General features: G+C 43.4%; 1 protein-coding gene across 1 annotated transcript in view; it reads left to right on the top strand.

The window, feature by feature from the left end:
* Nucleotides 1-23,688, top strand: part of Slc35d1 (solute carrier family 35 member D1) — a 41,352-nt gene extending 17,664 nt beyond the window's left edge. The window contains exons 9-12 of the mRNA XM_027402324.2: nt 4,543-4,610; nt 5,566-5,644; nt 8,013-8,095; nt 20,764-23,688. Of these exons, the coding sequence (XP_027258125.1) occupies nt 4,543-4,610; nt 5,566-5,644; nt 8,013-8,095; nt 20,764-20,872 (339 nt within the window). The 3' untranslated portion in view covers nt 20,873-23,688. The remainder of the gene's footprint in view (nt 1-4,542; nt 4,611-5,565; nt 5,645-8,012; nt 8,096-20,763) is intronic.
* Nucleotides 23,689-24,007: the final 319 nt, after the last annotated feature.

Consider the following 24,007-nt stretch of genomic DNA (forward strand, 5'->3'; position numbering starts at 1 on the left):
CACACAGAGGTAGTCAAGGAATGGCCATTCAGGGACCTAAAGGTACCCTGAGATAAGGTAATTAATAAGCGTCTGGACTTGCAACATTCCAACCTCTCCATGTCACTGCAGTTTTAATCAGTGCATCAGACTTTGCAGACACAGCTTCCCCCCCCCCCAGAATTCCCCTTGACACAATTAAGCAGTGTTTACAAATTACTTCTTAAAAACAAGTAAAAGCTTAGCTGAGAGTGGTGGCATGTGCCCTCTATCCCAACACTTGGGAAGCAGGGAAAGGCAGATCTCTGTGAGTTCTAGACCAGCCTAGTCTACATAGAATTCTGGGCCAGCCAGGGATGCATAGCAAGACCCTGTCTGCAAAAGAAAAATAAAGGTAAAAATATTTGAGTTGGCTTTCTTCTCTTAAAGAATTATCTTTTGTGAGCAAAAGATAAAGTGTTTTGGAGGGGCCTTGTTCAGGGTTGCTTGAGAGAGGAGAGCTGATCTGGGCAAGGCCAATGGTTACAAGCATTCTGATCCAAAGCAAGCATGATCCACTTGGTGTTTTTAAAACCTGTGTTTGAGATAAGAGGATTTTAGCATCTTAGCTGTTGTGTTGAAAGTTTTGACTCTAAAACCAGCAGGAAATGCAGAGTAGACCTTCAGGGCTTCTTCCCCTTCCAATCTCTTACAGTTTCCCTGGCCTTCTTTCTTGCTCAGTGTAGATGAGATGACTAGGCTATAGGGCAAGACACACACCTCCTTGCGCTATAATTGTGTGCTTGACATTTCTGAGTTTGGTACATACTTAAGATACATAATAAGGAGTAGCTTTTACTGCTTTTCTTTTTTAATGCTCTCTTGTGACACAGGAGCAGACACCCGTGTGTGTTGAAGGGACTGGTTGGGTCATATTTATCCTGCAGCTGTGTTTCCAAGTGGCTGTTGCTTTCATAGTTACAGCCAAAGATCTATTCCTGTGCTAAAGCCATAATGTAGCAGGCTGACTAACTTTCTCCAGAGGCAAGCCAAATACTGAGGATAGGGGGCAGGGATCCCATGAGAACTATTTGTCTCCTTCTGAATATTCATTACTGGAATAAAATCTAGAGTTCCATATAAAGAGAGCCTTAAGGCTTAGACTATGCAAACTCAGACTTATATATTAGCTCTCTGGCCTGCTGTTAGTTGAGTGTTGTCTTCTGGAGATAATAAGACCTTGACTCCATCTCACACAGTTGTTGTGGGAGCCAAATAGCTTGATTTTTGCAGAAGCCCCCCCCCAATAAATATCAGGCAGTACTTTGACTGTTTTGGTTTGCTTTTATCGATGGAAAACATGAATAAACCATCCTTAGCACAGTGCCCCAAGGTGTCAGAATTGCATACCCACGTTTAGAGCTAAAGAGAAGGAACTCAAGTACGTAATGCTGATTACTTGTTATTCACAGGTGGCTTGTGTTCATATGTGTAACTTATGTATAATTAAGGATATTTACTAAGAATGTGCCTAAAAACTTGTAGAACTCAGTCATTGGAAGACAAGGTTTTGGAGGGGCCGGAGAGATGGCTTAGAGGGTAAAGGTACTTGCCATCAAGCCCGAGTTGGATCTTTGAACCCTACATAGTGGAAGTAAGGAACCAACTCTCCTAAATTTTACTCTAACCACCCCCAACACATGGCATGCGCATTCTCTTCCCCCCAAATAAATAAATGTAATTTTTGGAATTTCTGGGGAGATGGCTGAGTGGGTAAGAGTGCTTGTTCTGCAAGCATGAGAACCCGAGAATGGATCCCCAACATCCATATAAAAAGCAAAGCAAAATAAAAGGCTATGTATACAGTAACCCCAATATGAGGGGGTGGAGACAGGTGGAACTCACTGGCTAGGCAGCCCAGCCAAAATGGTTCAGTGAGAGACCGTTTCAAAGCTTATGGAGAGCATCTGAGGTCTTTCTCTGGCATCTGCATGGCAGCATACACACATACAAGCTTGTGCAGCTATATATACTCGGGTAGGTATATGTCTCACACAGAGAAAACTATTTGGGCAGATGTTTCATAAAAGAAGAAATACTAAGTAAGCACATTAAAAATACTCACTTGTTAGCAATAGAGAAATACAAATTAAGATTACAGGAGACTACTTAACTGCTTGGTAGACTGACCCAAAACAGTTCTAGGTGAGTCAGAGTGCAGGGCAATGAGAATCCCAAACAGGGCTAGTGAGAGCCTAAAGTTGTGTTGCTAATTTGGAAAACAATTTGTCAGTTTCTTGTAAAGATGAGCTCACTAAAAGAACCATCAATTTCATGGACCGGGTTTTACATAAGATAAATGAAAATGTGGCCACAGATGTTTCCCACAGATTCCTTGCAGCTTTATTTTTAAGAATAAATCATGTGGGGACCACGCAAATAGAAGTACATTGAGTAGTGATTCAGCATAGTGTGTTGTATTCTCAGGTAAGGATGCTGTTATAACTGATGGTGCAAGTGAGTGCATGACAATGTCCGAAGGACCCGAATGAATCAGTGTTAAGCCAGAGCAAGGAGGAAGACTCAGAAGAGTTTGTATTATGTACTTGCTCTACCTGAAGGTATTGGACAGCAAAGCTGTCCTGGTGTTACTCTACTCTAGCTGAAAGATCATTGGGTCTTGGGGAGTTACAAATGGTTGTGAGCTGCCTTGTGGGTGCTGGGAATTGGACCCAGCAAGAAATTCTTGAGGAAATTTCTACTTCTTTGGGGCCCATTGTTTCAATAGGTTGAGAGACACATGTGTGTCTTTAGTATCTTCATTTCTGCCAGGCCTGTTATATTAGCAGAAGTACCTTAGAGGTCTCCAGGGCTAGAATAAGGGAGATATTTGATTGTGATGAGCAGGGGATGTTTGGGTTGGGTATAGATAGTGTTGTCCTTATCTTGCCTGTAATAATGATTATGCACTTTAAATTTGTCAATTATTGTTTCTATTGTTACTTCAAATTGGTGTTTTTTATTTTGATATGATATACCTCAAAAAGAAAAAAAACATGAAGAAGCCGAATAACTGCCGTGCTAGAAATGTGATTAGGGGGGCTGGAGAGATGGCTCAGTGGTTAAGAGCACTGACTGCTCTTCCAGAGTACTGGGGTTCAATTCCCAGCACCCACATGACAGCTCATAACTGTCTATAACTCCAGTTCCAGGAGATTTGACACTCATACAGACAAACATGAAGGCAAAACACCAGTGCACATAAAATTATATATATGAAGTATGATTAGGTAAGAAAGTGAGTCTTCCCATGGTAGCTCACAGTCTGTAGGCATGGTGGAGAAAGACAGTTGAGAGGTAAGAGCCCTAGAGGGAAGTACTGATGCACCATTGAAGTGTTTGATCAGCTGCTGCACTGTGAAGGAGCCTTGAGTTTAGCCTAATGGGTGAACAGGAGTGAGTCAGTGTGGATGGGGAGGGCATTCCAGTCCAAGGCTCACAGAGATGAAACTTCATCTCGTCTTTCATGAACAGGAAGAGCCTGGTATTGTGGGAACCACAAACTGGGGTTTAGTTAGATGCAGGGAGAGTTGCAGCTGGACAGGTTGGCACAGTGACAAAGGGTGAAATGTTTTTCACATTTGCTTATCCCTCCTCTGATGGAAGATGATCCTGCCTTCCTTTTTTTGGTTTTTTACATTTTTGTTTTAAAACAAACAAGCACCAAAAACAACAGCATAACAGCTTCCAAGGAGGAGAAACTGTTTTGACTCATTTTCTCCAGACCAGCTTCTGGTACACATGTAATTTCAGGCTGCACTTGAGCTTCTGTGCACTACAGGAGGGTCAGGAAAGCCCTTGATTGGTGGCCACCTGCAAAAATGGCTCACTTGGGCAGGTGTGACTTGGACCTATAAGGGAAGATCAGTTTCTTAGTACCAAGAAGGGAAAGTTCGAAGTCTCCTCTACATGTCAGGGTGGAAAGGTACAGACTAAAAACTGGTTCATGTACACCTATTTGCAATTCTTTTTCATAGTATGATATGTTAACTAATTCTTTGAGAATCTCATATCTACATCTGATTTATTTTGATTATATTCATCCCATGCTTCCCCTAATATCTTTTTTTTTAATTTATTTAGTTCTACTTTGGGTATGTGTGTGTCTGTGTGTATGTATACTACATGTGTGGTGGTGCTCACAATGGCCGGAAGAGAGTGTAAGATTTCCTGGAGGGGTATTGGGTGGGAATTGAACCCAGCAAGACCAGCAAGTGTTCTTAACCATTGAACCACCTGTCCAGTCTACCTCCCAGCTTCATATCCCTTGCCCTTTTTAAAATAACTGACCAAGTCCACTTTGTCTTGCCCACTCTAGGGAGTGGGACCATCTATCTGCCAGGGGCCACACCCTTTAAAAATAAAGGGCATCTCCTTCCCCCAATATTTGAAACTCCTGAGTATCACTCTTAGTCCTTGGAGTGATGTAGCAGAGAAGTGGCAAATGAACTAAAGGACCCCAGTTAATGACAGAACTGTTGGGAGGGCCTGCTGAATAACCTAGTGTTTTCTTATATATTCCAGGCGATGGAGTTTGAGGGCTGGACAGACACGCTGTTCCTTCTGCAGTTCACTCTCTCCTGTGTGATGGGGTAAGCCTTTAGACATTCCTAGAAGATCATTTCCTAGAGGAACAGATTTCAGAAAGTTGTTTTAGAGTTTTTCTCCCTTGCTTCTGAGTGTCTTATTCAGTTTCCTGAGTGGGTCACCTTCTAAATCCTGGTAGCTTCACATTTCCTGGGAATATGCCCAACTGTTCCCAAGCCACACATAGATGGATGGAGAAATAAATGTATATTTATCCACCATCTCACTATCTGATAACAGCCATTATATTTCCATTTGCATTGTTTCATTTTCCTCAATATTGACATCTAACATATGTCATTGTCCCTCACTTGTAAGAAAGAAGGTTCAGAGCTTAAGTAATTAAGCTTGCATGGTTAGTGGTTGGCAGTGGTGGCATTTCAATTTGGGGCTACTTGACCTCTGTGTAGAAGTGGAGAGGGTCTTTGCATTTGCCAGGTGTATTTTCCTTAGCTGGCCAATTTGGTTGTAGCATGTGACTGGACATGCACACAGTGAGACTGTGCTTCGGAAGCCTCAGTGATCTGGGCATTACAAATAATGTCGGGTAGCTGTTAAGCAGACCTACCATCCCCTCTTGAATTCTCATTTGGTTTTCTTTCATTATTGAGAATCTATCTTGCCTTCATCCTGGCCCTACTTTATCCTAGTGGCAAGTGCCGAGATGACAGAGGCCTGTGAGCCTGAGCATCCTGTTTGGCTTGCGTGAGTTAGCAGGCAGGATGTTCTCTAAGGAATCCTTGTCATTGTGAATGAGATGTTCATGGTTTGGTAGCAGGAAAAACACCTGGACAGAAAACAGACATGTGTGTCTCTTGAGTGCAGTTTCAAGGATCTGAAGCTGTGGAGAGCTTTCAGTTGCTCGGAGCCTGCATGACTGGCACTGGTTGTTTTTCTTGGTGAAGGATTGTGGGAAAGCAATCTCTAGCCTGTAACAGACCCTTTCCTTCTCTGCCCTAGGTTTATCTTGATGTATGCTACAGTACTGTGCACTCAGTATAATTCTGCTCTCACCACAACAATAGTTGGCTGCATTAAGGTGAGATGAAATAACGATACTGTTTCTTTTTGGAATGTGCTTAATTAAAAAAAAATCTTCCTCTAATTTAAAAATCTGGAGGTCAGTGAGATGGCTTAGTTGGTAAAGATGCTTGCTGCTGAGTCTGCCAACCTGAGTACAATCTCTAGATCCCACATGGTACAAGGTGAGAATTGACTCTTGCAAGTTATCCTCTGACCTGTACTTACACACTCTGGGATAAGTGCTTCCCAAAGTAAATAAGTAAAAACTGTTCAAAATTTTTAAATTAAAACTTGGCTATGGGACCAACAGGCTCAGCAGGCTTGCTGTGTAAGCCTGATGACTTGAGTTTGATTGTTAGAATTCATGTCAAAGTGGAAGGAGAGACCTGACTCCACAAAATTGTCCCTCCCCTATCATACACAATAATAGTAATACAATAAAATTTAAAAGAATCTATCAGTAACCTTAAGTCTCATAGCCTTATTCCTGTGTGCCAGCTTACTAGCTTAGCACATTGTGGTGGTGATTTCTAATTTAGGAAGGTCATAGCTTCTACTTGAAGGTGGCTTATCCCAGGGGGGTGTGAGAAAAGTCAGACACGTTAGTTACTGTAGAGGAAGAAAAAGAAGTAGACTGCTTCCTGACAGTGATAGATCCATCCCTTCAGCCCCCAGTGAGAGCAGTTGTGCTTCGAGCACTGCCTTTCTTTGGGAGGTGACGCCTGCCAGCAGTAAATCAAGGGGAATTTCCTAGGTCTGAGCCTGCCCTCAAATGGCCTGCTTTTAAAAGCTGTGCCTGTCATTTCCATGTCAAGTCTTTCCTCCTGTTCCATTTTATTTAAGGAAGAATCATTTGTCTTCAGGCAGAAAAGCCAAGTTAACATGAGTATTGAGCTAATGCTCATCAAAACCTGGGACCTCTTTCATCTGACTTAGTGATCCTAGTTCTTCAGTTTGAAGAATGCCCCAGGTGCCTGGAGAGACCAAGAGAAGTGATCTATGATCATTTTGGAAAAGGAAGGCAATTGCCACTCAGTGCCTTTGTCAGTCAGCAGTGAGGGAAGGGAATGCAGAGGGAAGGTCTTAGCTAGCTTTAGATTTTTCTCTGCACCCCTAATGGCTTTGACCTCATGAGAAACTGCAGTGGGTTAAAACTCCTGAACATCTGTAGCTCCCCATCGTGGAATCAGAGTTTGACATGGTTAGTTCTGAATGCCCCCCCACCCAAGCTGGACATTTTATTATAAAGACATTTTTAAAGTTTGGTTTAATGTGTTTTGTGCCCACTTCCATGCTGGGGATCAAACCCCAGGGGTCTGCACATGTCAGGGAAGTAAGTGCTCTCCCACTGAGCTACACCCCCCATCCTAGCCTTGAACACACAGCCTCAATTTTGTCTCACAGGCATATCTTGTAGAGTCCAGGTACTAAGAATGTGACATCCACGGCTCATGGCAGTTTACTAGCTGAGAAGGGGAGGAGGTGGGAAAGTAGGGATTGACTCACTATGTGAAAAGAGAGAGATTAGGGGGGCATTGAATAGTAGTTTAAGCTTTAGAAAGCTGCATTCTGCTTTTGTAGTCTGAGGATAATTAAGGACCCAAAATATATTTGTACTTGGGAGTCAAAGAAGGGAATTTTTTTAAATTGCCTTTTATTTTTAAATTTCTTTTTAATTGTTTTGAAATTAAAGCATAACTATATCTTTACCCCCCTCCTTTCATTTCTTCTCTTGATCCCTTCCTTTAACCTTGCACCCTTTCAAACTAATAGACTTCTTATGGTTTTGTTTTGTTTTATTTTGTTTTTTAAGACAGGGTTTCTTTATGTAGTCCTGTCTGTCCTAGAGCTCACTTTGTAAACGAGGCTGGCTTCAAACTCACAGAGATCCTTTGGCCTCTGCCTCTCCAGTGCTGGGATTAAAGGTGTGCACCACCATGCCTGGTCCTACTTCTTCTTTTTTTTTTTTTTTCTAAGATATCAAGGAAAAGTCCTCAAAAGACATTCTGTGTTGGTCCAGTCTCCATCTTCCTTTTCATTTTTAAAAGAAGGAAAATGCTTGCAGTTAAGCAACCTTCTTTCCTCTCCCCTCACAAGCCAACACTTACCCTAATGGGAGGAAAAAGTCATGTTGGCCACACCAGGAGACAGAGCAAGTTTGATGATGTGTAGTATTCTTCATGTAGGTGAGTGTTTACCCTTTGGAGAATCAGGCTGGGGAAAGGCTCGTGTCAGAGATCCCTTATTCCTGCTCTTTATCTTGCTACACAGATGGTAGATCTGTGTTGGTACTGTGTGCTTATACATTTTGTACTTAAATCACGTGTACATTGCCAAAGCTCAGGTGGACTTACATAACAATGTATCACTATTTTTCCTTTTAGAATATATTAATAACTTATATTGGAATGGTCTTTGGTGGAGATTATATTTTCACATGGACAAATTTTATTGGCCTAAATATAAGGTGAGTAAAAATATTGAATTAAATGTAAGTACAGTGACAGGTGGGGTTTAGATACTCAAATAGTGTCACAGCATAGGATTGGGCTGTTCATTCAGTTGTAAATGTGTTCACTTATAAATAAACTTACAGAGTGCCTACAATGTGGTAAGTATATTTTAATGTCTCTAGCCAACATTTTAAAGACACAGAAGGAAATGGTTCCATATTCAGCATGTAAGATTTGGAGTTGAACTTTCTTCCCTGCATCCAAGAACAGTAATTTGCTTATTGAACATGCTCAGGTAATGCTCTCAAGAAATTCAGGGCTAAAACCATGAATTCTATTACAGTTGTGATTATCTGACCATAGGTATGTCACTACTTTAAAAAATATATATTAATTTTGTGGGGCTGGGGAGATGGCTCAGCAGTTAGAACACTGGCTACTCTTCTATAAGATCCAGGTTCAATTTCCAGCACCCACATGGCAGCTCACACCATCTGTAACTTCACTTCCTGGGGATCTGATGTCCTCCTCAGACTAAAAGTCGTGTACCACCACCGCCCTTCGGGCACCTTCATTTCTATGAATGTACCAATGAAAAGAAAAACCTGGGCCAGGTTTCTCCTTCTGGGACTGTGGAAGCTGCCTAGCAGAGAGGAGTCTTCCTGCTTGGTTCCTGCTAGATTTATGTGTATCTTGCATCCAGGGTGTCTGGTGTCTTCAGCAACAGGATCTTATTGTTTATTTCTGTTTGGCAACTAAGAGAGATGGCAAGGGCTTATGTTGTTTGGGGCTCCTGGGGTCTCCATGTCCGGCTGTTTTAAGGAGGTAACCCATACCTAGCACTAGGTTTTTGTTTAATAACTCTTGGATTCTGGGAACAGCTTTTTCCAGCCATGCAGAAAATCTCCCTTCAAACTCTCTCTCTTTTAATAAATATGTTTTTAAATTTGGCTACAAGATAGGAAGTTTCCATATAGCTTTTTCTTGGTTGTTCCCACTCTCTCCCTGTTTAACCTTTTCCATAACTGCTATTCTCACTCTCTACATTCACATTTCCAGTTGTCTAACCCCTCACTGAAGGCACCTCCCGCCCAATGGTCTCTTTCCATACATACTCCACAATGAACACAGAATTCGATTTGCAGCTAAAATCAACGTGTGATGAAGAAAGTGCAGCATTTGGTTTTCTCTGCCTGGTTGTATCACTTAATATTATTTTTTTTTCATTTTCATCCATTTAGCTGCACATTTCATAATGTCACTCTTCTTTACAGATGATTAAAACTCCATTCTGTATATGTATCACATTTCTGTTATTCCTTCATCAGCTGATAGACATCTGATGTCCTCTTCAGACTAAGTCATGTACTACCACCGCCCTGCAGGCACCTTCATTTCTATGAATGTACCAATGAAAAGAAAAACCTGGGCCAGGTCCTAGCCATTGTGAATAGAGCAGCAATGAACATGGGTGAGCAAGTATCTCTGTAATAGGATGTAGAGTCCTTCCAACACCTGCCTAGAAAAGGCTGAGTCATGTGGTGGCTCTCTTTGTAGGTTGTGGAAAAATGTGCACACTGATTTCCATAGTGGCTGCCTCAATTGACTCCCCACCAACGTCAGTGCCTTCCTTTTACTTTTGTTTGCCACATCAGTGAAGGGTTGATTGACACTATCAAAGCCTTTTTTCAGTCCCAGGGTTTGAATTTGTGGTCTTAAGTATTATTTATATGCCTATAAATTATCCAGCTTATTTTTGGGACCCACTTCTGTCCTGATGTTAATCTTTTCTCTCTAGTTACCTACTTGCCACCTCTTACTGACTTATTCCAAACCCAGTTCCTTTCATTTTCCCCTAATCAACTCTACCCACAGTCCCAGCCATCTTAATTTCTGGAAACTCTACCCTTCCAGGTAAAAGACCAGGCTCCATTGTGCGTAGGAATTATTTTAGAAGTTATCTTTACTTGTATTTATGTGTAAGTGCATGTATCTGTGAGTATGTACATGTGCATCCTGGTGCTCAGTCCTCTCTTTTCCATGGGTCTGGAACTAGTCGTTTTACTGGCTGAGCCATCTCACCAGGCCCTCATCTTTTTAATTATCAGCAAGTGACATAACTTTCCTAACCTTTCACTTCCTCAAGTGTTAAAAAAATGACAGTACATATTTGCCTTATTAATAAATATGGAGATTAATAATAGTAATGGCTTCATAATGTCCTTTGTCATTCTAATGTTTATAAGCCATCTACTTGGGGTGGAGTTGGCAGCGGGATTAATGAAGGATATGTGTTTTAGTCACTGTTCTATTGCTTAGGGGCTTATTTACAGTTTCACAGGTTTAATCCATTAACCAGGGACCCAGGCAGCATGCAGGCAGGCATGGTGCTGCTGGAGAAGTAGCTAGAGCTTTACGTTCTGATCCACAGCTGGGTGATATGGTGGGGGTGGAAAGACAGGCAGATGCTCTGGACCTGGCATGGGCTTTGAAACCTCAAAACCTAGCCCCAGAAACTTGCCTCCTCTAACAAGGACACGCCTACTCCAAGGAGAGCACACTTCCCAATCCTTCCCAGTAGTCCACCAGCTAGGAACCAAGCATTCAAATGTCTGAATCTGTGGGGGCCATTTTCTCAAACCACCACTGTATGGTTTCTGGTGGTTGCCTCCTGAAGGGGTGTATAGTTAGAGTGGGTGATGCCTTTTGTTTGTCTTTGAGTAAGTTGCTAGTGCTTCTGCTGAGTTCCAGTGTTGTTATATGTTAGGGATGAAACTAACTTACTGTTGAATTAGGATGACAGAATCCAATAAAACTGAAATCCAAGCAGCCCAATTCCTGTCCCAGTGTTATGTTCTTTATAGCTTTTGGCAAGGAAAGTATATTGTTTAGTTTTTTCACTTTTTTCTTTAAAAATGAAACTGTCATTATTATTATTTCTAGGGCTGTATTTTGGTTACTGATCTCTTTGACTAGTTAGTATGCAAAGGCAGAAGTTGTGGATATTAGCTTTTGAGTATAAAAGCCAAACTCAGGGACTATTGAGTAGATTTCACTTGTTCAGAAATGATTTCAGTTTCTCCTTAACAGACTACACTTTTAAGGAAACCACTAACTGAACTATATTCTTGAATGATAGATGATTAAGCCTGAACAAGTTTGGCTCCCCTGTAGCCTGCCTGAGTTCTTTGTTGCATTAGGAAGGGCTTGAGAGTCAGTTATGATGGCTCACATCTGTAATCTCAGATGGAGGCAGGAGGAAGAGGAATTCATCCTCTGCTACATAGCAAGTCACCACCAGTCTTAGCCACATGAGACCCTATCTTAAATACCAACCCCAAAGAGAAGTTGAATGTCCCTCTCTCTGGCCTGGTTTAAGTGCAGGAAGCATGGGGCATACTTAGTAGCCTTCCAGGTGCTACTTAGCTTTATTTCTATGATTCAAGGAGGCGTTGATGTTTTCATTAGACTACGGTTGAGAGCCTGTCTGAATCTTCCCTAAATTCCTTTTTCCAGTGTCCAATTCCTCAGTGTTTAGCCAGGGGCCCCCTCCCAAAAAAGAAGCCACAGGGAGGGTGGGGAATGATTAGTGAAGGCAGAACTTGCTGGTGTGCGTCCATCCATCAGTCTGGGCTCTGATCCATGACTCAGGCCTGAAGAATGTTCTTCCTGAATAATGACACCATAATCTTACAGCCAGGCAGGCTAGAACTCCTAAGCTCTCTGGAATGCATCTTTTTCTGTCATTAAAAAGGGAACATGTGATTAAATAATTAAGTATAATAATTTATTCTTTCCAGTGTGGAGTGCTATCAGTTTTGACAAGTGCATTTAATCTCTGTTACCCTTTTGTATGTGATCGGCTTCTATTCCCTCAGATCCTTGTATCCACAGAGCTTCCAGAATGTTACATGAATGATGTGTGCTGTGTTTCACTTTAAAGTCTGGCTCTTTCACATGTTTTCCAGCTGTTTTTGCATGTGTTGACACCTCATAGACTTTTATTGCTGGGCACACTATGGGATGGATATATTACATCTTTGAGTATTTGAAAACTGTTGAGCCATTTCCAGTTTAAAGCTGTTATGTTATTATGTCTTATTGTACATAAATACTTGCTTAGAAATTTGTGTATGAACATAGGTTTCCATTGCAGTGGGATAAATGCTTAGAAGTATATTTCCTGGGCTATATAGTAACACATTTAACTTAATAAGAAATTGCAGGCTAGGGTGTCACTTGGTGCTAGAGTGCATGCTATGGGAGGCCCCGGATTGGATTTTCTGGAGGGAGAGGGAGGAAGAGAAGGAGGGAGAGTGGAGGGGGAGAGGGAGGGAGGGAGAGAGAGGTTGGGAAGGATTGCCAACCTTTTTTTTTTTTTTTTTTTTTTTTAATCTCCCAAAATGTCAGGACAGCTTTGCATCACCACCAGCAGTGTGTGAAGTTTTGGTGCTCTGCACCTGGCCTTGGGAACTGCCAGTCTCGCTTTGCTTGTAACCCCTCTTCCATCTTTGTCATGCAGTCTCACTGTGACCTTGTTTTTCCCAGGGTTAATTATGTAGCATCTTTTCAGTGCTGACATGCCACCAGCATATTTTCTGTAGTGAAGCGGCAAGTCAGATATTTGCCCATCTGAAACACTGGGGTTATTTCTCCTCAATCTTTAGAGTTTTGAAAGTATAGCATATTCTGTTTGGGGACTTGTCTTATTAAAAGTGTGTTTTAGAGAAGAAAATTTTTAGATTCTGATAAAGAACAAGTTTGCGATGTTTTCTTCTGTGTGTGGTACTTTCATTGTTGTATCCGAGACGTCTTTGCCTGACCCAAGTTCAGAAAGATTTTCTCTTGTGTCCAGATGTTTTGTTTCAGGCTTCATAATTGTTCACAAAGCCTGTTTTCAATTCATTTTTTACTTATAATAAAGTGTGGATTAAAGTGCTTTTGAATGTGTTGCATAAATATACATATCAATTGCTTCCATACTTTTAATTAAAAATAAAGTCCTTTCTCATTTGCCTACATTCTTATAACACTATTATATAGGTGGTTTTTTTGTTTGTTTGTTTGGTTGGGTGGGTGTTTGGTTTTTTTCTTCTTTATTTCGGCTATATAAGGAGGCTGAGAACTAGAGAAAGGAACCTGAATGTATTTTGAAGACAGGCACCAAGCCTGTTTCTCTATGCCAGGAATTCTGCTGTACCACAGTGGGTCCCCTCATAGAAGAGGGGTCTAGAGTGAGCCAGTGTCACACAAGTAAGTCATGGCTTGAGGACTGTAATCCAGAAGGCTGGATCCCAGAGTCTAAGTTACATGTTCAGTAAATGAGTGAATAAGTTAGTGTAGCGTCATGAGTCACATGTGTATTCGTTGGCACTTAGATTACCAGCTTTTGAGGGCAGAAAATCGCTTATCTTCATTATGCCAGTATATATTGTTCCTAGCCCATGAGAGGCATCTAGCCATAGTGATAACAGCACAGTATTGCCAGTGTTTCCATGCTTGATTTGTGTAGTTGTACAAGGTCCTGTCCTTTGTAATGGCTTCTGTGAATGTCCCATTTCACAGAGAGACTTAGGTGCTTGCCTCTAGTTGTCTACTTACTGAGTGGCTGGTTTGCAATTTGTCTTCCATATCCGTATTCTAAATATCAGTATTGTTTATTTAGTAATAGTCAATAGATAAATATATTAACCCTATTTCTATAGCTTTTCATAATATGTGTTCTAGTAATGTAAGCCCGGAGCCGTTCAGGGTGTTTTGGCAGGGGGTGGGGGGCAATAAAAGCCATTTTACTATGGCCCGTGTGGCCAGATCAGACTCTATGATATGGTGTGGTCCTGCTGTAGAATTGCTTCCTAGGACATTGTTCCAGCAACTTTGACCAACAGCTGGACCTGTCACACTCTTATTTGGATACTTTGCTTCTTTCCTTAAAATTGGGTTTTGTTTGTTTGTTTGTTTGAGACAGGCTTTCTCTGTAGTGTTTTGGAGCCTGTCCTGGAACTCACTCGGTAGACCAGGCTGGCCTCGACCTCACAGAGATCTGCCTGCCTCTGCCTCCTAAGTGCTGGGATTAAAGGCATGCACCACCAATGCCCAGCTACTTCTTTCCTTAAAATTGTATGTGGTATTTTTAGTGCCAGGGTGTTTCTCCTCAGTGCTTCCCTTCTTATCAACCCTTCTGTTCCAGTGTTCTGAAGTAAAAGCCTGAGCTTTCTTTTATTTGGTGGCTCTCATTTGGAGAAAGAGAAAGACATGTTTGTATTCCTTTCATGGCTGCTGTGGTCATACCTGCCAGGCTATTTATGGTTATATAATGGTTTCTCATTAGAGTAGCTTGGACTTTTGAACAAGTTGTAGGGAAGCCAGCTAGCTCTTTGATGATGTCTCCATGGGAAAAGGGGAGAGCTGAACTGAAATGCACCAAAATGCTATGTTCTGCTGCTGATGCTGCTGCCAGCTACCCACTGTTCCTTCTTCATGACCTTAGCTTCTCATTTTTAAAATGAGGGGTTTCACTTCAAGCTGTTTTTCCTGCTTGCTTCTGCTCCTCAGTGGGTTGAGTCAGCCTAGAGTGTCCTGTGACTCAGGTCACTTCGTAGGCGACTTGGAAATTTGAAGGAATTTCCCACGGGTTTGGAAAGCTCATAAAGTATGCTTGCTCTCCCAGTTCTAGTGGGAATCTACTCATATTTAAATTTTCTTGAAGCGGGAAGAAAGGAGAGGTGAGGCAGACACAAGAGAGAAAGGGACACAAGTGCTTTAGTCCGAAGTATCAAACATACTTCCTCAAACAACAAAACGAACACTCCTCAATGCCTTAGAAACCTCTTCCTAGACGATAGCCAGGAGTGGTAGGGGGAGATGCCAAACAAACATGCAAGCTGGCCTCCTTTTTCCCTTAACTGTTCTCTTCAAAACCCACAGATGCTCATGGAACCTCACCAGAATTCTGATCCCGAGGAGCTATTTGTCTGGCATTTTAATAAAGCAAGTGATATCCTTGTCAAGGTTGTGGGTGCCACAAACATCTCAACAGGGTTTGGGAATCTTGTAGGGTTTTTTTTTTTCCTTCTAAATTTATTCCTGGGCAGTCTCCCAAAACTCCTAGGCAGATGGAATGGTTCATAGCCTAGCCAGACTTGTGTGACTAATACACTTCTATTTTTGAAGAGTGTGCAAAGACCAACACTTATTTTGGTATAGGTAGGACATAAACAGATACCTGGGAGGCAGCAGCTTGATTTGCGTCCTGGTCTCCTTGCTTGCCTTTCTGTCTTACTACCATTTTGTCTTTGCTCTTTTAGCTCCCTTGGTAGGTGAAATAGAATTGGCTGTTAAATCCATTTGATCCTTAGATTAAAGCAAGTATCCACTGAACAAGGCCAAACCAGAGAGGAATTCCCTCTTCAGGGGTGTCTATTCTGGCCAGGAAGACTGCTTTATTTATAAACAAGCACGTGCTCAGAGCCTGACTGAGGCAACTGAAGCAGAGCTTCTGGGATGAACTGGAAGCCTGTCTTTCTGGAGTTTTTCTTATAGTAGAGATGCTTGCTCTGCTGGCTGGAGAGAAAGTCATAGAGAAAGGAGGTGGGGAAAAGCTGGCTAGGAAGGGTTGTGGGCTGCATTTCATGTTCAGACCAGGAACAGAGGGAGTGAGTCCCTTATTTCAGAGAGAAGAGCAAGCGAATAGCCTTGAAGTGCAAGCGAGTCTGGAATTTTCCAGAGCGGGACCTACATAGCATAGATAAACAGTGAAAGGAGATGCCATTCAGCTTGTTAAAGGAGTAGATTGGGGAGGGCCTTAACAGAATCCATTTGGCCTGAAGGAATAGAGGGCATATGGAGTGGTTGTATTATTGTCAGGCATTCCTGTGGAGATCCTTCTGCAGTTCAGGGTAGTAGTGTGGTACCCTTTGGTGGTATTCACAGTAATGACCAGGCACCTGTAGACCTTCCTGTGAAGAGCTTGCAGGGCTGCTGTTATGAAGTAACTATCCAGACAGTCAGGAATTCAGGTGCTGTTCCCAGGAAACAAACCCTTACAGGGTTTGTGTGGGAGGCTTCACAGAAGGAATTTGATAGGCCTCAGCATTTGACATTTATTCCTACTAGTTAGCTACTGAATGCTCTTAACCTTTTGACATGGTTTATTACCCTATTATATAGCAGAAGTATGTAATTTAATATATGGTCCTCAGGAACTAATTCCTTTACATGGTTCTACAGCTTAATTCCTATTTCAGTCTTGTAGGAGTGGAACCCTAGTCTCTGCTGCACACATGAGGGAACTGAAGTAAGGTGCCCTCTGTCACACAGCTCACAGCTCACAGCTTTGTAGCTGCTGGAGTTCACAGTGGCCCTGTGGAGACAGTGGCAATGCAGCTGTTTGTTTGGCTAATGAGAAGGAAGGTAGGAAGGCTTGCTCTGGGGCAGTTGAGAGTGGTCTTACCTCTATGGGGAGACTGCACCTAAAATCAGTTATTTGGCGGATATTGTACTTGTTTGGAAATAGCAGAATCAAACTCTTGATTCATAGGTTTTAAGTAGATTGGCATGTTTGGCTTGCAGAGTGCAGAGCTGTCTGCATGGACTCACACTAACATGTCAGTGGTAAATAACATGGAGGCAGTGGGGACTGTAGGATTCTTGTTTCCTGCTATGGGGCTGCTACACTGATGGATTTTACAGCCTGAGTATTTAATTGCTGGAAGGTAATGAACATGGCCATGACTGGGGGCCTTGGAGGTAACGTTTCTTTTTAAAAAATATGTATTATTTCATATGAGTGGATGTATGTGCACCATGTGTGTGCAGGAGCCTGTGAATGTCAGAAGAAGGCATTGGATCCCCTGGAACTGGAGTTACAGACAGTTATGAGCCACCATGTGGGTGCTGGGAACAGAACTCAGCTCTTCAACAAGAGGAGTATGCTCTCTTAACCCCTGAACCATCTCTCCTGCCCCTTTTGTTGATTTGTGACAATATGCATCTACCATCCATGTTAGAGGGCTCTGGAGATCAAGCCTAGTGTCTCTGATATGCTAAGCTGGCCATCTACCCACTGAGCTCCACTCCCAGCATACTGTGAATCTAGAAACCATGAGCTCTGTGATCAGAGTTGTGTAGTCTGTATGGATTTCCATAGATTCAGACTTGGAAGAGGTGGATGGTCCAATTTGAGGCTAGACTGCAGTAATCTAACTAGACCCCTCTGACTGTGGGGAAGTGTGGCTGCTGCTTCTCCTGCTCCTACTCCTCCTCCGGCTGCTGCTCCTGATCTTCCTCCTCTTCCTCCTCCTCCTGCTCCTCCCTGACCCCATTGTCATTCTTATCCTCCAACTGTGTCTACCACAGCAGGTCTCTGAATTAGTAATACTTGGGTCTCTAAGGCTTACGCTCGTATTTTCAGAAAGGCTTGTATGATGATTGGTTCTCGGTTTTAATGTGCCTATACATGTTATTGATGGATATTCAGTTCTCACCAGGTGAGAACTTCATGAATTGGCATTTCTGTAAATACAGTACTTGGTGATGGTCGGGGTGGAAGACCTGAAGGTCCGGCTGCAGCTCTTTCCTTCATCCCTTGCTGTGGACCGAATGCTGGGTTCCTCCAGTGTTCACATGCTCTTTCTGATTCTCAGGGTCAGAGTTTTAGGAATAAAGCCCAGGGAAGAGGGGTGGCATTTGGAAATGAAGATTTCTTGAGATTGGCGTCCCTAGTAAAACAGGGAACCTTGCTCTCTCCTTCATTCAGGGGCCCAGTGAGAAGGCTCCCTGTCACATACACATTCCACCTTCACTCTACACTGCCCAGCTCCAGAACTGGGAGAAGCAGATATCTGTTGTTCGTGTGCTGTCTGTTTTACAGTGTTTTTATAGCGTCGTGAGTAGCTGTGCTGATGCTTCCCCTCTTCGTCTGTATCAGGGTCAACAGGGAAAGTTGTAGAACAGAAACATCTCCTTTTGACCACTGTGTTATAGTGTGCTCTGTGTGTGTGTGTGTGTGTGTGTGTGTGTGTGTGTACGTGCACGCGCGCTTGCATGCACACCCACAAGCGTGCATGTATTAACATGGACTTTATTTTTATTCTTACTTTTTTTTTAGTGGCATCAAACACAAAGCCTTGCTTATGCTGGGCAAGCACTCTGCCACTGAGCTACAATCCTAGCCCACGATGATATTCTCAGCACATGTAATCTCATTTAATCTAACAGATAAACCTAAAAGCACAGTGGCCGACTCCTCCTCCTTCTTTTCTTTTTTCTTTCTTTCTTTTTTTTGGGGGGGGGTAGTTTTTCAAGACAGGATTTATCTGTGTAGCTGTGGCTGTCCTAGAACTCACTCTGTAGATCAGGATGGCCTCAAACTCATGGAGATCTGCCTGGCTCTGCCTCCTGAGTGTGAGGACTAAAGAAGTGTACCAGCTGGGGCAGCGGTGGAGGGTGGTGGTGGTGGTGGTGGTGGTGGTGGTGGTGGTGGTGGTGGTGGTGGTGGTTGTGGTTTTGCAGGCCTTTAATCCCAGCACTCATAAGTTCTTCATGAGTTCGAGGCCATCATGGCCTCCAGAGTGAGTTCCAGGACAGTCAGAACTACACAGAGAAGCCCAGTCTCTTAAAATCAAAACAAAATAAAAAGGCCTGTACCACCATCCCCTGCTCACAGTGGCGTTCTTATTCAGGACAGAGATGATGCTTCAGAAAGATGAATTAATTTTCCTATCTTAGAGCTAGTGATACATTGAGGGTTTGGACCAAGACCCAACTCTGGTCTAGGATTATTTTATTATACCAGGGTAGAATGGATCTGGGGACATGGATAAGCCCTGCCATGCTCTAAGCCTGTACTTCCTGGTGTTCCTGTCCAGGTGAAAGGACTCAGTGACAGGAAAAGTAAGAGTATTGCTTTTAGGTTGTCATGGGGATATAACAACCTAGGAGAAAATGGGATGAAAGAAACAAGGAGCAGTCCTTCTCTGTTGTTTTGGGTTGGGGTGGCTTTGGAGGAAAGGGAATTGACTGTGGTGGGGAGATGTACATGTGGTCCTCAGGGAGTTTGTAGCTTTAGCACAAAGGCTTGGTCCTAGCCAAGCTATCAGGGAACTCATCTGCCAGAACTAACACATTGGAAGCAGAACTGTTTCCAGAAGGGCGGATCAGCTTCTATAGCAGCGGGATGGGAAAGCTGCCAGGTGAAGGAAAGGGCAGCAAGAGCCTCTGGCTGGGAGTCAGTGACAAAGGGAAAACCGCAGACTGCAAGCCCCTTGCAGGGGACTCGAGCTGAAAGAATAAGACTTGGGGGGCTGGAGAGGTGGCTCAGTGGTTAAGATTACTGGCTGTTCTTCCCAAGGACCAGGGTTCACTTCCCAGCACCCTGTCTGTAACTCTGAACTGGGGATCCAGTATCCTCTTCTGGTCTCCTTGGACACCAGGAATGCACATAGTGCACAGATGCGCATGCAGGCAAACCACCTGTGTATGAGTGTTTTGCCTGCATGCATGTATATGTGCACCACATGTATAGTTGGTGCCATGGACCCCCTAGAACTCTAATTATAGGCAGTTGTGAGCTACCATGTGGGTGCTGGGAATCGAATCCAGGTCCTCTAGAGGAGCAGTCAGTGCTCTTAACCACTGAGCCATTTCTCTACTACCTCTGAGCAAGTTTCTTACAGGTTGAGGACTCCCTTTCCTCTTTTGTAAAATGGGCACCTTGCAGGGATGGAGCAACTTTGGAGGGGTTTCGAAGTTGCAGGAGATGCATGAAAATGCAAACACACCATGCACTCCAACAAGTGGGTCTGCGGCAATGGTGCTGGGAAGGTGAGAGTAGAGGCATCTCTGTGTAACCTGGAGAGAGGGCTCAGGGAGTGGGGAGTGGTATACTAGCTCCTAGTTTCGGGTGCTTCAGCACGGGAGGGAGCCTGAGGTTGGCAGTTTTCACCCTTCCACAGCTGGCCTGGGGCTGGGACATCAAAGCCCAGAGGAAAACAGAATGAATTTTAAATCATGTTGATGAGGCTTGTGGCCAGGCCGAAAATGGGAGCTAGATCCAGGGCAGGACAATTTTAAGGGGAGGGCTCAACCCAGGCTCTCAGCTGGCTGGTGACCCAGTGGAATGGGTACTGGCAGTTTCAAGTGAAGAGTCGGACAGGGGTGCTGTTTCTGGGAACCCCTCCAGCTTACAGCTTAGTTTGAGCAGCAGGAAGGTTTGAAGTCTCCCCAGAGAATGGACACCATTGTCTGCATGGATGCACTCAGGTGAGGCATGCTGGTTACCAGCTGCCATAGGTCAAGAGCTCAGGGGACCGTTCTCCACGAGCTTGCTTTTGACTGGAGAGGAACCACCTGGCATCTTAGCAGCCAGCTTCACCGACAGGGAATGGTCTTGGTGTGTCCTCCAGATCTGTCTCTCTGCTAGTACAAACTGAAGCTGCCTTCATGGTCATGCGATTCATATAGAGGTGACCAACATTTAATGTTTTGTGCATTTTTTCTCACTTAAGATGTCATTGCCTGTGTCATTTATAGCATTTTAATGGATGTGTAGTATTCCACTGTGTGAATTTATATAGTAGTTTCCTAGTGCAGGGCACTTAACTTTTATCAGACTTTTCCCCATTACAAATGTCACGAGTCCTTCCTTCTTTTCGTTCCCTCACGATGGCTTTCTGTCTTGCAGTATTGCTGGAAGCCTGGTGTATTCTTACATCACTTTCACTGAAGAGCAGCTGAGCAAACAGTCTGAGGCCAATAACAAGCTGGACACTAAGGGGAAAGGAGCCGTATGACCTGATGGCTGCCACTCATGTACCCTGAAGACACTGAGGCGTCCAGACTCTGGGGCGTAATATTCCTTTGCAATTGTATGACCCTAGGATTGATTGTTGCCTTTGAAAATTTATTGACTATATGTTAACTATGTTTGAATTAATTTATATCAGACTGGAAAATGTTCTGGGTGGGTTTTAATTTATTTTTCTTCTCGATGACAGTGAAACTTCAGTGTTTTGAAATCTTCTGCCCTGTAGCTTGCTATCCAGGTGACCCTGGTAGTGTATACAATGTGCTCCAGCTGTAGCTGCCTTCCAGTGGGCTGTGTCTGGAAGCGATTTAGCTGGAAATGCAGCCTAGGATCTGAACTTTCTTCTTTTTTAATTGCATTATCTTCATAGTATCACTACATTTGCCAAAGGTGACAACTTTGGCAATGAGAACACCACGAGGCTCTGAAGTGTTTTGCTTACCCGGGTTGTGTGGGGTGAGCAGAGTGTGCCTTGGGATGTCTGATTCTTCTTTGTTCAGTAGGAGATAAGCAAGGGGTGGAGGAAGCTGGCCATTACTCTGTTAGTCACTCAACAGTAATGCATCCGACATACCTGTTGGGCGTTGTGCTGAGTGCAGGGATGCAGAGATGAGCTGGTGGTGGTTACAAAAGCTCATTCCTGCCATAGACTGAATGTAATATGGAGAACTTGGTTCTCTGTCCAGCTGGAAAACTCTGGGACCGTGTGCTGGTCACTATAGCCCTCTAGAACTGCAGGCCTGTGAGGTTAGATGAACCTGACCTGCCTACTCCCCAGAGATTTCAGAACCACGGTGAGACACTGAAAAGCTGTAGCCCCCCATATGGCATAGCAGTGGCTCAGTCTCATGCTTCTTCTAGAGAGGCAGATAGTCGAGGTGGCTGCCATCTCCCTCCCCATGCCTTCATTATGTGGATGCAGTTGCTACTCTTTGTATTCCTGTTTGCAAGTCCTCATGACAAGACCAAGGCCCATGCTTATGAACTGGTCAGTGTGAGGGAAGAGCAAGCTGGGTGTCTTTGTATTGTTGGGACTTGATCTCTTCCTGGCAGGATCAAAGTCACTCCCTCAAGTGACATGAAGCCAGCTCTCACCTACAAGCACACCCACCTGTACCCTCAGTCCTGGCATGCACTTGATGAGCATCTCAGGTGGTTTCCCCATTCTGAGAGAGCAGCTGGGAGTGGACATGGCCTGATGGCCCCAGGGAGGAGTGTTTGCCAGAGCTGGGTGCCATGGCACAGAGACCTCACCTGCTATGGAGGAGGGTGTGTTTGCTTGGGTCAGCAGAGTAGATGACCTCTGCTTCCTTTGTGGGCAGTGGGCTGGATGCTGCAAGCCTAAACAGCTTGGATTTTTGTGTTTTATTGGGGAGCAGGAGAGTTTTGATTTTTTTTACCCACTATTTGAAATTTTCATCTGTAGACTCCACCTTGAATATAAATTATAAGAAAGCACATTTGCAAGTTTTCTGCAATCTTGTATCAGGAATCTAGAAAGTTTTGGTCAGTAAAGCTGAGGCAGGGACTCCACAGAGTATTAGTGTCTCTCTCTTGGTCAGTTCACAGTCATGTTGAGGGCTTTAGGCCTGGGCACCTTTGCTTTCATCATTAGGGCTCTTATAATGACCTGTGTGTGAACAAATAAATAGGACATAGTCTGGTACTCTCAGTGTATAGTTGTTCAGCCAGAGGTCTGACCTTAGTTGAAAGGACACAAATGAAAGAACTTGATGGTTTTTAAATAAGGCCTGCCTGTAGTTTTGGGTAACACTGATTTTAGGCCCGTCCCAAAAGACCAGTGTTTCCATTTCAGAGGACTTGGTCTTCGACCATCTAGTTCAGATGAGCCACGCTGCTCTCAGAACTGCCTACCCTGATCTGGATGCTCTTTCTTCCCACATCTGTGTGATGCTGGTTTCTCCCATGAACAGGTTGTAATGGATTTCTTCCTCCCTGGGAAGAAATACTGTGCCTTTTCCATTGCATAGGGCACACAGCAGGTGTAGGTCTAGCATCCTTTCATGGAGTACCATGTTTGCTCAGTGCCCGCGGTTTAGGGCAGCATGTCTCCTGAGAAGCACAAGCCTGTGCCTCCTTGCCTCCAGATGCTTAGGTGATGGTCTCTGTCCTCTAACCTTTTGAAAACACAAAACAAAAATATCCTCTGTATAAATATAGCCACTGTGATTCTGCTTTTTAAGAGGAAAATTATTTTCATATTATGATAGCAGTTTTGAAAAAGTGAAAACTATTTTCTGTCTCAGTGGGAGACAGTTGCAATTCAGAATGGAGGTTCAGTGAAGATTTAGCTGTCACCCTAAGGTAGTTTCCAGGCCTTCCTCCCCCTCCTCAGAATAAAACACACTGGACTGGCTTTCTCAACCTCTGGGCAGCTCTCTGTAGTCTGTGATGCCATCACTTTTCCAAGCCTGCCGTCTACTCCTACTGGTCACCTTTCACATTGTGGAATGACAAGAGACTCTAGTGTTTTGTTTTTTTAAATCTTCCTTTTGAAAGTATTTTTTAAAAAGAAATCTACTGGCTAGATTTTATTGTCTCACAGAAATGTTTGTAGAGATTATTTTGTTCACAGATGTTTCTTTCTCGGGCTAAGGACTGACTTGCCCACAGGTGTCTGCCTCTCACATGTTTCTTCAAAATAAATTTTATTTACCAATTTACTTAGTGTTTTTAAAAGGTACTGAGTATTGAGGTATGTAAATCAGGTGACATAAACATGAAAAATCATGTGCCTAAGTATTTTTTTAATGATGTCAAATAAATACTTTTTCTGGAAAATGTGTATTAGAATTCCTTCCTGCGTCAAGAGCAGTTGAGAGCTAGGGGTCTGCTCACAGTTAAGAGGGTGGCATGCAGGTGCCTGCAATCCAGAGGTGGGACGCTATTGAGTTTAGTGCTTTGCAAAAACAGTACCTGTGACTGCATAGTCAGTGTCTTTTTGCCTGCGATAAACTAGGAGAGAAGTGCTAAGCTGTTTTCAGGATGTTTGACCTGCTTGGTGGGGTATTTTAGTGTGAAGTACCTTTATTAGTTAATAATCCCTGAGTGAAATGCACTCATCAGGACAGCCACTTCGGGACAATGGACTCAATGGAGA

The sequence above is a fragment of the Cricetulus griseus genome, chromosome 2 (assembly GCF_003668045.3).
Source record: "Cricetulus griseus strain 17A/GY chromosome 2, alternate assembly CriGri-PICRH-1.0, whole genome shotgun sequence".
Classification (NCBI taxonomy): Eukaryota; Metazoa; Chordata; class Mammalia; order Rodentia; family Cricetidae; genus Cricetulus; species Cricetulus griseus.